This window comes from Parasteatoda tepidariorum, chromosome 7 (genome assembly GCF_043381705.1).
Source record: "Parasteatoda tepidariorum isolate YZ-2023 chromosome 7, CAS_Ptep_4.0, whole genome shotgun sequence".
In the NCBI taxonomy this organism is placed as follows: domain Eukaryota; kingdom Metazoa; phylum Arthropoda; class Arachnida; order Araneae; family Theridiidae; genus Parasteatoda; species Parasteatoda tepidariorum.
The window spans coordinates 80546568-80562796 of NC_092210.1; the positions used below are offsets into that span (position 1 = coordinate 80546568).

The window sequence follows — 16229 nt, forward strand, 5'->3', positions numbered from 1 at the left end:
AAATAAATAAAAAATTGCACTTACGACAATTGTTTTATCAACGTCTTTGCATTTCACAGCTAAAGTTTCCACGCACTTTTTTCGACATCTGCAGTCCTCGGAAAGTTGTTGACATTGGATGAACGAAACACACTCTGAGATTGTTTTAAGATTCGAAAAAATTTTGTAGTAATAGAAGAGACTTCGATCTTCAAATTCCACACATTTTTAACGTGAAATAAACATAATACTGAATAGAAGCACTTGAAAAATGCCAAATTCGAATTTGCACAAAGTAGCCCCGAATGACGGTACACGATTTTATGTCAACACATAGTTATTTATTATCTTAAATTGTCTTGAATTTATTATTAAACAATTGTGCACTCGTAAAATTTACTCACATGGAAATTCAGCTTTTTTGCCTGTTGGCCAATCTCATCCCTGTATAACCAATGTAACTTGTTTTTAAATATAAAGATATAGTTATCTGGTGCGTAGATTGAACAATTTTCTTTTTGAGTCGCAATTTGTAGTGTTTGCCTTTTATGATTTATTTTCAGATTATGAGGTAATGTTTCATTATTTTTTATAGAATATACGAATTATGGCAAAATATTATACTCGAATTACTCTGAAACGTATGGCTGAGCTACTGGACTTGAATGAAGCAGTTAGTATTTTCTATTTTTTAAACCTTTAATTCTCAGACTAATCTTCTTTTATAAATTTATTTCCAATTATGTTTTAGGAAACAGAAGAGATTCTTTCAAACTTGGTGGTAAACAAAACAGTGTGGGCCAAAGTGGACAGATTAGCAGGTGTCATTTCATTTTCTCAGTTAAAAGACCCCAATGAAGTTCTGAATGATTGGTCTCATGACTTGAATAGCTTAATGCAACTCCTGAGCAAAACTACCCACCTAATAAATAAAGAAGAGATGGTTCATAAACACTTACTTTCCGAAGCTTAAGTTAGATTCTGAGATGAGAATACGTGGTGAATATATTTATCAGATTGCAATTTTGACTCTTTAATCTGTGGACGAAATCTACAAAATGTTCACTTCAAACTATATTTACTTTATGCTTCTTAAATTTTGTTTTGAATGGTTTATCATAAATGAAATGTTTTCTCTTTTCTTGACAAAACATTTTTCACTCTTTATTAGTTGTTTTTCTCTTTAAAGGGTACTGTTATATATGTATTTGATAGTACATAATACATTTATTTAAGTTCAAAAATATCATATGTTTATGTCATAATAGTATGTACTTATTAATATTAAATTTGTATCACTTATAATTATCAGTAAAGTTTTTTTGTTGATAATAAAAATTTTCAATTGTAAATTGCTTTGAATTTTATTTTTAGTAATGTCATAGTATCGCTGTTCTAGTACTGACCATGCTGACACATCCTCTTACAGGGTTCCTACACGGTCAGGAAAACCTGCAAGAGTCAGGATATTCATTCAAAGACTGACAGGCAAAAATAAAGTTTCAAGGAAAAATTCAATAACAAAATATGTAATTTCCTCATAATAACATTCCTCTTTCCCTGGTAGAGCCTGTCCTGTTAGCAATTTTCCTCCTGTTTATCCAATGATAAGGAATTTTTGATAGGATTGCTACGTTTATTGCTCTTTGTGTGAATAACTGGTTTACAGACAACAGTTGAGAAAATTTCCTCTTTCTTGCACATGGAACATTTGTCTTAAAAGGTGCATAGAAGAGGAAAAAAATTCTCAGCCAGCCGGAATCTCAACTAAAAATGTCGAAGACTGTGTTAAGGATCCAATAATGCTACCAAAATTAGCATTCTTTAAGCTAATTTTTGAAGAATTTTAACTTTTATTTTAAATTTTCAAACCTCTCAGTCCATATTTATATTCCAGCATATTGGAAGTAACACAAAATCTTTTGCAGGTTGTGTAAAAAAGTCGGTTATAGACAATGCTACAACTGCAAAAAAAAAATAGCAAGTATTGACTTAACAAGCAGTGACAATCTATTAAGTGTTAATAATGTGAATATAGTTTTTGCAGCAAGTAAATATCTGAACATGATTAAAATTAGTGAGAAAGAAAAGGGATATTTCAAGTTAGAATGTCGAAAATTCCTTTTGACGACGGTGAAAAGAAAAAAAAGTCCATTGTTGTATAGTATGACACGTGGCATTTCAAGTTTAATTCCAGAATTGATCATTCAACATCCATCCATTGCACAACAAAGGATGGATACCTGTCTGGAAATTCTCCATGTTAATAACTGGATAGCTGAAACAACAGCAGAAAAAGCAAAAAAGGAATTTTTACTGTTTTGTGATGCTGCCAAGAAAAAAGAAGAGCAAAAGAGTTTCTTAGAGTTTAATCCACTGCAACAGAGATTAGATAAAAAATAATTCGAAATATTTGCATGGAGAAAAAAAATTTCAAAATTTGTAGGATTTTATGAAAATTGTTCTTATTCTCTCTCATGGTAACGTAACAGTCGAAAGGGGGTTTTCAGTCAATAAAAGCTTATTGGTTGAAAACCTCAATGAAGACTATTTTTTCACAAAGGCATGTGTATGATAATGTTTCATTTATAAATGGAATAAAAAGCATAGACATTAATAAAAAAATGCTAGATGCTGTAAAAGGATCTAGATCTAGAACAAGATTGAGACATGCATTAAAAGCCAAAAAAAAAAGAAAAACGAAGAGAATAAGAAAGCTGAAATTTCTAGAAAACAAATAAAAGAAAAGATGATTTGAAATTAAGAAAATCTAAATTGAAGAAAACTGCTGCAACAGAACTGGATGTTCTTGATTTAGAAATTGTCAAACAACAAAATATGTTGAGAAATATTATATACCTTTGATAATTATTGAAATAAAATTAGTTGAGACTATTAGTGCTATAGCTGAGTTAGTTAACTAGATTATATTTAATCACGATTGTTGTTCATTCGTGAAAATATGATAGCATTCGTTATTTTTGATAGCAGTTATGACTTGTAGAAGTAATATTATTGAATTTATAAATTAAAATTGCTGGCTGTTATACCTTGTATTAAAGTGATTGAGCCTATTGTTAATTGAATATGGTTGGGCCAGAATATTAATTAGAAGGAATTATTAACAATTGCTGACTAATGTGGATATTAAATCTTAATTATCAATTATGAACTTATTGTTATAAGATGAATAACTTTATTAGTTGTGGAATAGTATAAGCCAGTGACTGGTTTATGATTAATTAAATAATGTGAAAGTGATTTAAATAGTTGGCAAAGTTAAGTAATGAAGAATAACTTAAAGTTTTAAAAAAAAAAGAATGGGATAGTATATTAAAAACTAGTCAGAGTAATTTAGAAGAATTGATTGAGAATTAAAGTAATAGTTAATTAAAAAAAATCGAAATTAATTTAAAATTACGGCCAATAGTCGTACTTGATGGTATGTTGGGCAAAAGTGATCGTTTGCCTAATGAGTAATGTCAATTGGTGTCCAGTCTCTGTTATGACTATTCCATTTGTTTACATAGTGACAGTTATAGCAGACACTAGAATCCATATTTTACAATTCTGAGCTGGGTTGCGAAAAACCCAGGTTTTTCCAGAAAAATCCACCCAGGTAGGTTTTATTAAACTTTTCTGGGTTTTTTGTCTTTTTTATTTATTTTTTTTTTTTTGAAAGAGAGGGCAGGGATAAGTACCTTATTTTAAAAAAGCTTATTTTAATATTAATAATTAGGTTTAATTTTATGAATTAACACATAGGTAACTAAATTGTAATTAATACAAATAAATTGGTGCATAAGTCAATAAGGTTTTTTGTGACATCATAATGTTATATAAGCAGNTAAAATTATTTCGGTATTGACTTTTTGACGCAAATGGACACCGGTGTCCTTTTAATACATATTTTTTCTGATGCTATTATTACGAGTAAAAAGATATTTTGGTATTTTTTAATTATAAAAAACAGTCTAATAATTGCTAAACAAATCTGTTACATCAGTGTTCCCCAACCCCCGGTCCGCGGACCGGTACCGGTCCGTGGATCAAATGGTACCGGGCCGCACATTTCATTGAAACTGAATTTAAATTCCTAGGTTTATACCAAAAATCAAAAATATCTGTGTTCCATTATTTTATTTATTTAAAAAAAAAGGGCTCCCGAAGGTAGTGACATAAATTTTTTAACGTTTTAAAACGAATACTCCCAGATGGAACCATCTCATTGCAAAGAAACAAGCTCAGGGTTCCCATTAATTTATTGTTCTAGTAAATTAAAATATTAAATCACTTTATATTTATTTTTTGGGGTAATTGTATTTTATTTTGAAGGCATGTTTAAATACAATTAAATTAAAATTAATAAATCAAAATAATCTAAAATATAAACAATCAACGTCTCCACCCCTCCTACGGGCCGCGGTAAAATTATCAAACGTTGACAGGTCCGCAGTGATAAAAAGGTTGGGGAACACTGATTTAGAAGAATTGATTGAGAATTAAAGTAATAGTTAATTAAAAAAATCGAAATTAATTTAAAATTATGGCCAATAGTCGTACTTGATGGTATGTTGGGCAAAAGTGATCGTTTGCCTAATGAGTTATGTCAATTGGTGTCCAGTCTCAGTTATGACTATTCCATTTGTTTACATAATGACAATTATAGCAGAAACTAGTATCCATATTTTACAATTCTGAGCTGGGTTGCGAAAAACCCAACCCAGGTAGGTTTTATTGAGCTTTTCTGGGTTTTTTATGTTTTTTTTTTTTTTTTGAAAGAAAGGGCAGGGATAAGTACCTTATTTTAAAAAAGCTTATTTTAATATTAATAATTAGGTTTAATTTTATGAATTAACTTAACATATCGGTAATTAATACAAATAAATTGGTGCATAAGTCAATAAGGTTTTTTGTGACATCATAATGTTATATCTACTCGCATACATCACCCATTTGAAACTTATTGTAGCACAGGATTACTTTTTATTTATATTTTAATCTGATAAAATATTTCAGAAAAAAAAATTTTTTGCATAAAAAGCTAATCAAAGGCACTGACTCATCAAGGTGACTCTCCTGTCTCTAAACACAGTTTTTTCATCATAGGTTCATTTTTTCAGGCTAGGCTACCTAAATATTTCAATAGAATAGCTCTTTAATATAACAGAGGATAAAAAAGAAATCAATTTAAGAAAAATCCAGTAAAACCCGGTAGGTGTGCTTTCTTGCAACCCTGATTCTGAGTATGATGGGGACCTGCACAGTGCTTGCAGATTGGATTGTTGGTACAGTTAATTGCGCTCTGATTTAAATTTTGACAGTTATTATAGCGTGTTACGTTATTGAATTTTGAGATATAAGACACTTTACCACATTATCTACGTGTCAGCCACTTTTTCTTCTAGCTTATAAAAAGATAGTTTTTAAAAGGTTATCTATTGATATGACCAAGCCATTTAATCTGTTAGATTTTAATAAACTTCATTCTTTAACTTTAATTATGTAAAATTTTATGAATAATTATCATAAATTTGCTAAAAAAGAAATTTAAAAACAAACATTCTTAGCATTAAGTTTTATACTCTAAAAAAATACAAATGAAAAATTAAATTATAAACTTTTAAAATTCAATGCATTTTAATATGTATAAAAAATTTTATTTAAAAAAATTTAAGCAACTTTAGAATAACACAGTATTTATTTTTTAAGGATTAAATGAAAATAAAACATGATGTGAAATTAATATTTTTGCAATGTCTAAACAAATCCAAATTTAAATAAAGTATAAAAGAGAAATAGTGTTATTTCTCAAATGTGTGCTCCGCATATTTTATAAAACAATAAGTAATAACAATGCTATGCTCTATTTTTTTTACATGTTATCAGTTATAAACTGTTATACTAGATTTCCATTTTTTTTTTTTGCTATAATAACAGTATGAAAACATGATCAGTTAAAGCTATCTTTATCATTTTAACACAAAATTAGTGCTGCAATTCTAAGACAAGAATTTTGTTTTAAAATCTTTCAAACAGAACAACCATATAGTTACCATTTAATTACAATTGACAAAAATCAAATAACAAGCATTTTATGAAAGACATCTGCAATTTTAAACCATCACAGGGTGTACTTTAGTAAATTAATAAAAGGTAGCATATACTTTCAGGCCCAGACTGGCCAATAGGCAGACCGGACAAATGCCCGGTGGGCCGAGCCAGCAGCGCAAAAAAATTTTTAATACATTGCACAGTGGGCCAGCATCCACGGTTTCGTGGCCAAAATTATTATTTCGATAAAATTTGGGGTTTTTTATGTGCAGGTGTAACTTGATAGATGAGATTTTGAAATACACTAAAAATACCCCCCCCCCCCAAAAAAAATGGCGGCTGAAATATGGCGAGCAAAAATAAGAAAAATAATATAGTACGTTTAAATAATTAAATATAACAATGAAAATATGGTAATTTTATATTAAAAATGAAAAGAAAAATTATATTTCCGAAGTAATATGCGAAAACATGAAAGAAAACACATTTTTTTTTGTTTTTCGGTATATTTAGTTTACCTTTGTAATACAGGCAAAATAGGACAGGTTTTTTCGAAATAAGAAACATCAAAGAAGACAACAAAAAAACGTTTAGCTAATTACCTCGTGGAACTTTTTGGAAATAAGTTTTGAAAGTCATTCAAACATTGTAAAATGTCAAATGATAAGATATAAACTATAAGTTTGTCAAGAGTATTAACAAATTGAAAAATAGTAGTATAATTTCAGACTAATTACTCTGATAAAAATGAAACAGTAAGGTGAAATTCCTATATATATTTCTGAAATAAAAATGTAAAAATTACATTTAAAAAAAAAAAAAATGTTATATATTGTTCAATACATTATACTCTCGTTGGTCCAAAAAGTACATATAATACGTGGTCTAATTAAAATATAAGTGGTCAATATTAAGGTCTGATATAGGGCCTTGTGTTAATATTAAAAAATAACCTAGTTTTAAAGGCTTTTAGAAGACGAATTTCCTCATTTTAAAGCTTTACGCAACTCTAATTTAGATATACATAGTAAACTTTAGGGTCAAGTTGTATACCCCCTTTGGGGTCTATAATTATTTCCTCTGGTAGGCTACACTATTACCGGTAATATAATACGTGGTCCAATTAAAATATTATGGGTCAATATTAAGGTCTGATATCGCGCCTTGCGTTTGTTAACATTGAAAAATGTCTTTGAATTTTAAAAGCTCTTTAGAAGGCGAATTTCCTCATTTTAAGCTATTCTGAACACTTATTTCAGATATACATACATAGCAGAACACAGGGCCACATTGTGCAGCCCCTTTACGGGGTGTGATTTCTGCGTGCTTCCTGATACGACTTCTCTCCCTTTTTCAGCTATTATTCGCTCTTTAAGAAAGAAAAATAATTCTTTTCATAAATAGAACACTTTATTCGCTTCAAAATATTGAAAAAGAAGTTTAAATAGTATGAAATAAAAAGTAAAAATTAGCCGAAATTTTTCCGCTTATTAAATATTATTCGCTATTTCCCAAAGAAAAAATAGATATTTTTATATACAGAACACATTATTCACTTTAAAATACTGAAAAATATATTAAAAATAATATTAAAAAACTTCGAAAGACGACAGACGCAGGGTATCGAACCCAGCGCCACCGGGACCACAAATCTAGCTTGCCACACAGCTTTATTAACTGCGCCACGCTTCACATGCCTTCCGTGCGAATATTCGGCTTAAAACACCTCCTCCCGGTAAGTAAACAAAACTTATTTTGGCCCATTGTGGGCCCACTAATTGGCCTTTAAAAAAATCCTTCGGTAAGATTCTACGATACATTAATCTCTGATTTTGGGCGGAGTTTGAAATATATAGGTTAATATTATAGGGTAGGGGTGGCGAACCTTTATGCACCAACGTGCCATTTTTTCAAAAAAATTGTTTAATGAGGTCATAGACGTGCCGACCAATAATTTTGGAAAATAATAATACTAAATACTGTCAACTCAAAACTCTTTATTTACTTTGAAAAAAATATACATTTTGTAATGTCTCAGTTATACGCGTAATTCAACTTAAAGTAACATCAGTTTGACTTCCGTTGTTGCAGATAAGATGACAAATAACTTATAATAGGTTGTGAGATGTTAGTTTAAGCTAGAGTTAGTTAGCTTAGAGTTAGTTAAGCTAGAGTTACTAGTTATTTATTATTAGCTTGTTTTTTTAGGGCTATTTAGGTTTTTTTTAGCATTAATTGTTAATTTTTTTATTAATAATTGTTTATTATTATTTTTTTGTGAATTTTTTCTTAATTGTTACATATGCTTCATAGTGTAATAATAATTCATAGTGTAATAACAATTGTGATCGGTGGTGAGCCCAAAATATTGTGTCACGTGCCATAAATGGCACGCGTGCCTTTGGTTCGCCATCCCTGTTATAGGGGGTTACGGGGTGTGATGTGTGCGTGCCTCCTGATACGACTTTCGTCCCTTTTTCAGTCATTTTTCGCTCTTTAACAAAGAAAATTAATTCTTTTCATATATAGAACACTATATTCGCTTTAAAATATTGAAAAAGAAGTTAAATATATAGCATAAAGTGNCCCTTGTGAGTCATCAATGGCCATACAGTCAGATCTAGCCATCAAGGTGACTCTCCTGTCTCCAAACACAGTTTTTTCATCATAGGTTCATTTTTTCAGGCTAGACTACCTAAATATTTCAATAGAATAGCTCTTTAATATAACAGAGGGATAAAAAAAGAAATCACTTTTAGAAAAATTCAATAAAACCCACTTTAAGTAAGGTTTTACTGGGTTTTTCAGAGTTGGCTTAACCCGGTAGGTGGGCTTTCTTGTAACCCTGATTCTGAGTATGGTGGGGACCTGCACAGTGCTTGCAGATTGGATTATTGGAACCAATTAATTGCTCTCTGATTTAAATTTTGACAGAAATAGCGTGTTACGTTATTGAATTTTGAGATATAAGACACTTTACCACATTATCTACGTGTCAGCCTCTTTTTCTTCTAGTTTTTAAAAGGTTATCTATTGATATGACCAAGCCATTTAATCTGTTAGATTTTAATGAACATTATTATATAAAATTTTAAGAATAATTATCATAAATTTGATAAAAAAGAAATTTAAAAACAAACATTCTTAGCATTAAGTTTTATACTCTAAAAAAATACAAATGAAAAATTAAATTATAAACTTTCAAAATTCAATGCATTTTAATATGTATAAAAATTTTTATTTAAAAAAATTTAAGCAACTTTAGAATAACACAGTATTTATTTTTTAAGGATTAAATGAAAATAAAACATGATGTGAAATTAATATTTTTGCAATGTCTAAACAAATCCAAATTTAAATAAAGTATAAAAGCGAAATAGTGTTATTTCTCAAATGTGTGCTCCGCATATTTTATAAAACAATAAGTAATAACAATGCTATGCTCTATTTTTTTTACATGTTATCAGTTATAAACTGTTATACTAGATTTCCATTTTTTTTTTTGCTATAATAACAGTATGAAAACATGATCAGTTAAAGCTATCTTTATCATTTTAACACAAAATTAGTGCTGCAATTCTAAGACAAGAATTTTGTTTTAAAATCTTTCAAACAGAACAACCATATAGTTACCATTTAATTACAATTGACAAAAATCAAATAACAAGCATATTATGGAAGACATCTGCAATTTTAAACCATCACAGGGTGTACTTTAGTAAATTAATAAAAGGTAGCATATACTTTCAGGCCCGGACTGGCCAATAGGCAGACCGAGCCAATGCCCGGTGGGCCGAGCCAGCAGCGCAAATTTTTTTTTAATACATTGCACAGTGGGCCAGCATCCAAGGTTTCGTGGCCAAAATTATTATTTCGATAAAATTTGGGGGGTTTTATGTGCAGGTACATTGAATTGATAGATGAGATTTTGAAATACACTAAAAATACCCCCCAAAAAATGGCGGCTGAAATATGGCGAGCAAAAATAAGAAAAATAATATAGTACGTTTAAATAATTAAATATAGTAATTTTATATTAAAAATGAAAAGGAAATTATATTTCCGAAGTAATATTACAAAATAACGCGAAAACATGAAGAAAAAAAGCATATTTTTTGTTTTTCGGTATATTTAGTTTACCTTTGCAATACAGGTAAAATAGGGCAGGTTTTTTCGAAAGAAGAAACATCAAAGAAGACAACAAAAAAAAGTTTAGCTAGTTACCTCGTGGAACTTTTTGGAAATAAGTTTTGAAAGTCATTCAAACATTGTCAAATGATAAGATATAAACTATAAGTTTGTCAAGAGTATTAACTAATCCAACAAATTGAAAAATTGTATATTATAATTTCAGACTAATTACTCTGATAAATATGAAACAGTAAGCTGAAATTCCTATATATATTTCTGAAATAAAAACGTAAAAGTTATATTTAAAAAAAAAAAATTTATATATTTTTCATCACATTATACTCTCATTGGTCCAAAAAGTAAATATCATGTTTGGAATGGTTTTAAATACTTAATTTGGGCTATATTAAAACTGCCTACACATATTTTAGTTGAAAATTTAATTTTCACTTTTGGCCAAAGATCATGGTCTTCTGGCCCACAGTGCATTGCATGCATTTCAAATAATATTGCGCTAATATTAATATTAAATAACATATATGATATATGTAGTAATAATATTGTTTTAATGTACAGGGTGATTCAGACCATGCCTGGCATCCATTTTTTTCGAGAATGGAGCAAATAATCGATTTGAAATAAAAAATCTAATAACTAAATCGACCCCAAGGAATTCAATAGTGATATTGTAAATTCCCGGAAGTACCGGAATTTTAACACAATTTTGATTATTTAAATGGAAACCTATATCTTATTTGGCATCATGGAGAGGGTTTTCGAAAAAAAGTAACTTTTACTTGAAATTTTTTTTTATATCTCTTACTGTTCTCAAGATAATAGATACGAAAAAATTCTGATTATTTACTTCAATTTATCAGTTTTACCAAAAAAAAGTTGACTTAAATTATCAAAATCGCTTCAATTTTTATAAAACATGGGAAGAAAAGCACAAATGTGTTTTAATGAAGGTATAAGACATTATGACAAAACTGTGTAGGATTCTCTTTCTTTATTATTTCCAGTATTGCACAAACGTGAACTTTTATTTTATCCAGTTGAATTTTCTACAGTGTGTGACTCTTCACTAGACTTTTAATATAATGTATTATTTGTTTTTGTGTGTTTTTTTTAAATTCCATTTGGTAAGTGCCTATTTTTATTTCTATATATATTATATAGGTATTAAGTTCCAGGGGTTTCCTACAGGATCGGTATCGACCCCCAACCGGTCGAAGGATTTTTAAAGGGGGTCTATAATGACGAAGGGCTTATAGGGGCCTATTGTCGAATTTGTACCGTACTAAAACATTAAAAGTAAAAACTGGTTTAACCTCAGAATTCAATAACATACCTATTTGAATACACTATATACTTCATTGTCTTCTAGTAAAAATAGTAATCAAGTTGATATTTGTTTGTATAGCAAATTGACTAATACATACGTTGGTGGTCCAAAGATTCTGCATTAAAGAAAATTTTTGGTTCATTTTCAAACTCAGATTCAACTATAAAACCGTTATATGTCACATTGATTACAAGTTTAGAAACTATACAACAAAATTCAAATTTCAAGCCAGATATCCGTGCAAAGGCAAAAATATTTTTAGAATCATTTTGCAAATATGAAACAGTAATCACCGCCGAAATGTTCTCAAGAATATTTGAATTAACTACACAGCTCTCTCAATGTTTTCAAACTTTCGGTTAAGACATCTTAAAAGCTTTTGGAATGGTATCACAAACGTGTTCAGAACTTAAAAAAATAGTGAGAGATTTTGAAGGTGTACAAAAAGTTACAGATGATTTTATTATTCGCACAAATAAGGAATTTAAAGAAACTGAAACTGAAATAGAAATTTAAACAAAGTTTCCACGAAAAAGATTGAAGAAAAGAAAATTGATGCCGGGTGAGACAGCGTCGAATGAAACAGTTTTTGATGATGAAACCACTGCATTTAAGATAAACGTCCATCACATTATTTTCAGCACAGTTGTATCGTCAATGGAACACCGGTTTCCGGCAAATGGAAAATTGTACGCCGATTTTTTCCTATCTAGATCCGAAACGTTTCCCTGAAATACGTCTTAACAAGCTTCAATCTGGCGAACTAAATGAGTTAAGCAAACTCTTTCTAAAATTTGACGAAACAGCTATAGGTGAAAATTTGCGGATTGAACTAAGAAATTTAGCTTTACATTGGGAAAAACTGAAAAATTCAGACTTAGAAGATTATAAAATAATCAGAGAAGATCATTCAAATGAAGATAATAACGACTTTACTTTGGAAACAAAAGAAGAAGTCTAAAATGTGAGACATGCAGTGCGTGCAAAAATTGTGTTATTTGTTGCTACAAGATATTACAGAGATTCAATTTATTAACCAATTCTTACAATTTAATTAGTCTAGCATTAAAATTTTTACTAACATTGTCAATAAGTCAGAAGGCTTGTGAAAGATCATTCTCCACATTAAAAGTAATTAAAAATCGAATGAGGAGTACTTTATCTTCGGATAATTTAAATGCTCTCATGGTAATGGCAATAGAAAAAGATCTATTAATGAAATTAGATAGCGACGACATAATCGATAAAGTGGCAGAAAATAGTGAGCTTCTTCAAAAGTCATTAAATTAAATTTTAATTTAATGACTTTTGAAGAAGCATTACATCTGTTTTTAAAAACTTTTTTATATAAATCATTCATGTATGTGTAGTATAATAAATATTTTTATTTACTCTTCATCTTTCACCTTTTTGATTTTATCAACCTATGTTTCCTCATTAGAACCATGTATTTTAAACTGAAATATATTTTATAAAGGATTTTTAAGCAATTTTTGTCGACTTTCTTACTTCGATAATTTAACTTACGTTCTTGAGAATTTATAAGTAAAAAATGATACATTGGGAGCCGCGTACGCTTCGCCTCACGCAGTGTTTATGTGAAGTAGAGGGCCGGTATCCCTAAAATGCCCGGGCCGATTTTAAATCCCAGTCCAAGCCTGTATACTTTCAAATGTAAACATTTGTAAGTTTACGAGCAAAATAAAAAACAAGTTAAAGAAAGAAATCTATATTATGTACAACTGGTTCGAGAGGTCCAAGCTAACAAAATTATATACTTTCTCTAGCTTTTGAATTAGATTCTTCAAAAATACTTGTAACAACGAGTTTGAAGATGATGTTTTGACATGAGAGCTATCTCAATTCTATTATCTGCTGGGTCTTAAAAAATAGTGGTGAAAAATATATTTTAATACATCATTTCAAAATTAAGTACAATTAATTCCCTTTAAATTATTAATAATTTTTTAAACTTTTCTGCACTCAGGTATAGATACTTTTATTTTGTAGATGAAAAAAAGCAAACAAAACTGTTACGCGAGTCTTTTGCATTTAAAAGAAAAAAATTATTTATTATGCCACGCTTTAAAATAATATAATAATAAATTACTAAAAAATCAAAGACTTGTAGGAACAACCATCCCAGATTAAAATCACTATCTATTTGTAATGTCAACACTTGAGTACGATGATTTGTTAAAATAAAAGGGTTTTCGGAACAAGTGAACTGTAAGCACAAAAGAAGAGTGTAGTTTCTAGGTGTTAATAATAGTAGCAGTTTCCTCTAGCAATAAAACTGGTTTTGATGCTTTCAGTCTTACCTTCCTGAGTATTGTTTCGTTAGAGTTCGATAAAGTTTATACATTCTAATTTGTCTTCTTTTTTTGCTTCAATTTTAACAAGGTTTCTGAAAATAGATTATAAATAACTCCTTGCATATGTATAATATTTTTATATTCATATACTTTTTCTAATCATTGCTCTCCTTACACTGTAAAAGAAAGGAATTGTTTTATTACGATTGCCAATTATTATTAATTTCCATCAACATAGTTGCCATATTTTTTAAAGTACGTTGAAAAAATTTTCCTGTAACAAAACACTACAGAAAATAATTGAATGTACCAGATACCTTCCGTAGTTCAGAAAATGGTCTACACTTATAGGAGTATGGCAAGGAAATTCGAAATGAAGGTAGCTGCATAATGAAATAGATTTTTTTCGTAATTTTCGATATATTGAAAACCGTAACGTTAGAAAGAATCGTCGTAGTAGTTTCTTTTTTTTTTCCCTTCCCCATCCTGAAGTTCAGACGCCTGTATAAGTGTCATAAGCAATGAAATCTGTTTCAATGTATCAAATTATTTGTATCCGCTTTCACACCAAGGTTTCTTAGATTTAAAACCGAAAATATCTGTACCTAACAAATACAGTCTACATCAATAATAACATATTTGATTTATCATGAGAAAAAAAAGTGGGACTTCGGTCAGAAATTATTTTAATAGGAAGTCAAGCTATTCCAACTATTATCGAATTTGGCCCACTAATAGGTCTATAAAAAAATCCTTCGGTTTAATTGTTCGACACATTAAACTCTAATTTTGGGCGAAGATTGAAATTTATAGGTTAATATTATAGGGAGTTACGGGGTGTGATGTGTGAGTGCCTCCTGATACGACTTTTGTCCCTTTTTCAGTCATTATTCGCTCTTTAACAAAGAAAAATAATTCTTTTCATACATAGAACACTTTATTTGCTTTAAAATATTAAAAAAGAAGTTTAAAAAAAAGTATAAAATAAAATAAACTAAATAAGCAAAAATTAGCCGAAATTTTTCCGTTTATTAGCAATTATTCGCTATTTGCCAAAGAAAAAATAGATATTTTTAAATACAGAACACATTATTCACTTTGAAATACTGAAAAATATATTAAAAAAAATAATATTAAAAAAGTTTGAAAGTCGACCCTCGCAGGGTTTCGTACCCAGGACCTCCGGGACTACAAATCTAACTTACCACACAGCTTTACCAACTGCGCCACACTTCACATGCCAACCCTGCGAATATTTGGCTTAAAACACCTCCTCCCGGTTAGTAAAAAAAACTTATTTTGGCCTATTGTGGGCCCACTAATTGGTCTATAAAAAAAACCTTCTCTACAATTGTTTGATATATTAAACTCTAATTTTGAGCGGAGTTTGAAATTTATATGTTTATATTATAGGCAGTTACGGGGTGTGACGTGTGCGTGCCTCCCGATCATATATGGCAGTACTTCCCGATCATATATGGCTTTACTTGTACCGCCGGTACAAGTAAAAAGTACGTACTTTTACTTGTACTTCGTTACTTTTTAAATTTAGTACTTTTACTTGTACTTTCGTTACTTTTTTAGGGAAAAAGTACAAGTATTTGTAACGGAAATATCGAATGAAATCGTTACTNTCAGAAATCTTTCTAAAAAAAAATTTAAAAAAAAATTAAATTTAAAAAAAAAATGCTTATGTTTTTTTAATTTATAAAATTAATGTGCAATATATAAGCATTCACAGCTAACTTCGTGAGTTTAAATACCTTGACCTCCCGTGGAGAAATTCTCGCAGCAGATTCAGTGACACCACTTTCGAAATGCAATTATTTTGCAAAATGAATAAAAAATATTAATTAGCAAGTTATTTTCATTCATTTTCGAGTTTTATGCATTGATTTAATAGATTTTAAATAAAAAATGTTGGATTTTGTTATTATGTTTTTCAATTTTCTTTTTGAACTCACTAAAAAAACATTTTTGTCTTAATAAATTTTTTACTAAATACATTTTTACCTAGTGCATTTTTTACTGAAATTATGTTTATGCCCGACCTTGTCAAACAAAGCCCAGTCAAATTTCTAAGTTTAGATCTCTAAGTCTAATGTTCGGAAAATGATTTTCTCGCATGACTTCAGCATTAGCCATTGTTACAAATAAAACTGTAGACTGTTCTATTTCAACTTATACTGCACATTCAATTATTTTTTACCAGCTCAAAGATCACAAAGCTATCTGAAACCCCGTGTTTGCTTTGTTTATGTTTGTGCTTTTAAAACGCGTTTCTATAGAGTTAAACAATTTTAAATCACTGGTAATTTAAATAAATAAAAATAATAAACTAAAAATTAAAATCAATAGATAAAATTTCTTTTTCGTGCAAATCCATAAAAAGTTTGAAATTAAAA

At 29.3% G+C, this 16229-nt stretch overlaps 1 protein-coding gene across 1 annotated transcript in view; it reads left to right on the top strand.

The window, feature by feature from the left end:
* Positions 1-1331, top strand: part of LOC107454686 (regulatory particle non-ATPase 5) — a 17180-nt gene extending 15849 nt beyond the window's left edge. Inside the window, exons 9-10 of the mRNA XM_016071961.3 lie at positions 575-652; positions 731-1331. Coding sequence (XP_015927447.1) covers positions 575-652; positions 731-952 — 300 coding nt within the window. The 3' untranslated portion in view covers positions 953-1331. The remainder of the gene's footprint in view (positions 1-574; positions 653-730) is intronic.
* Positions 1332-16229: the final 14898 nt, after the last annotated feature.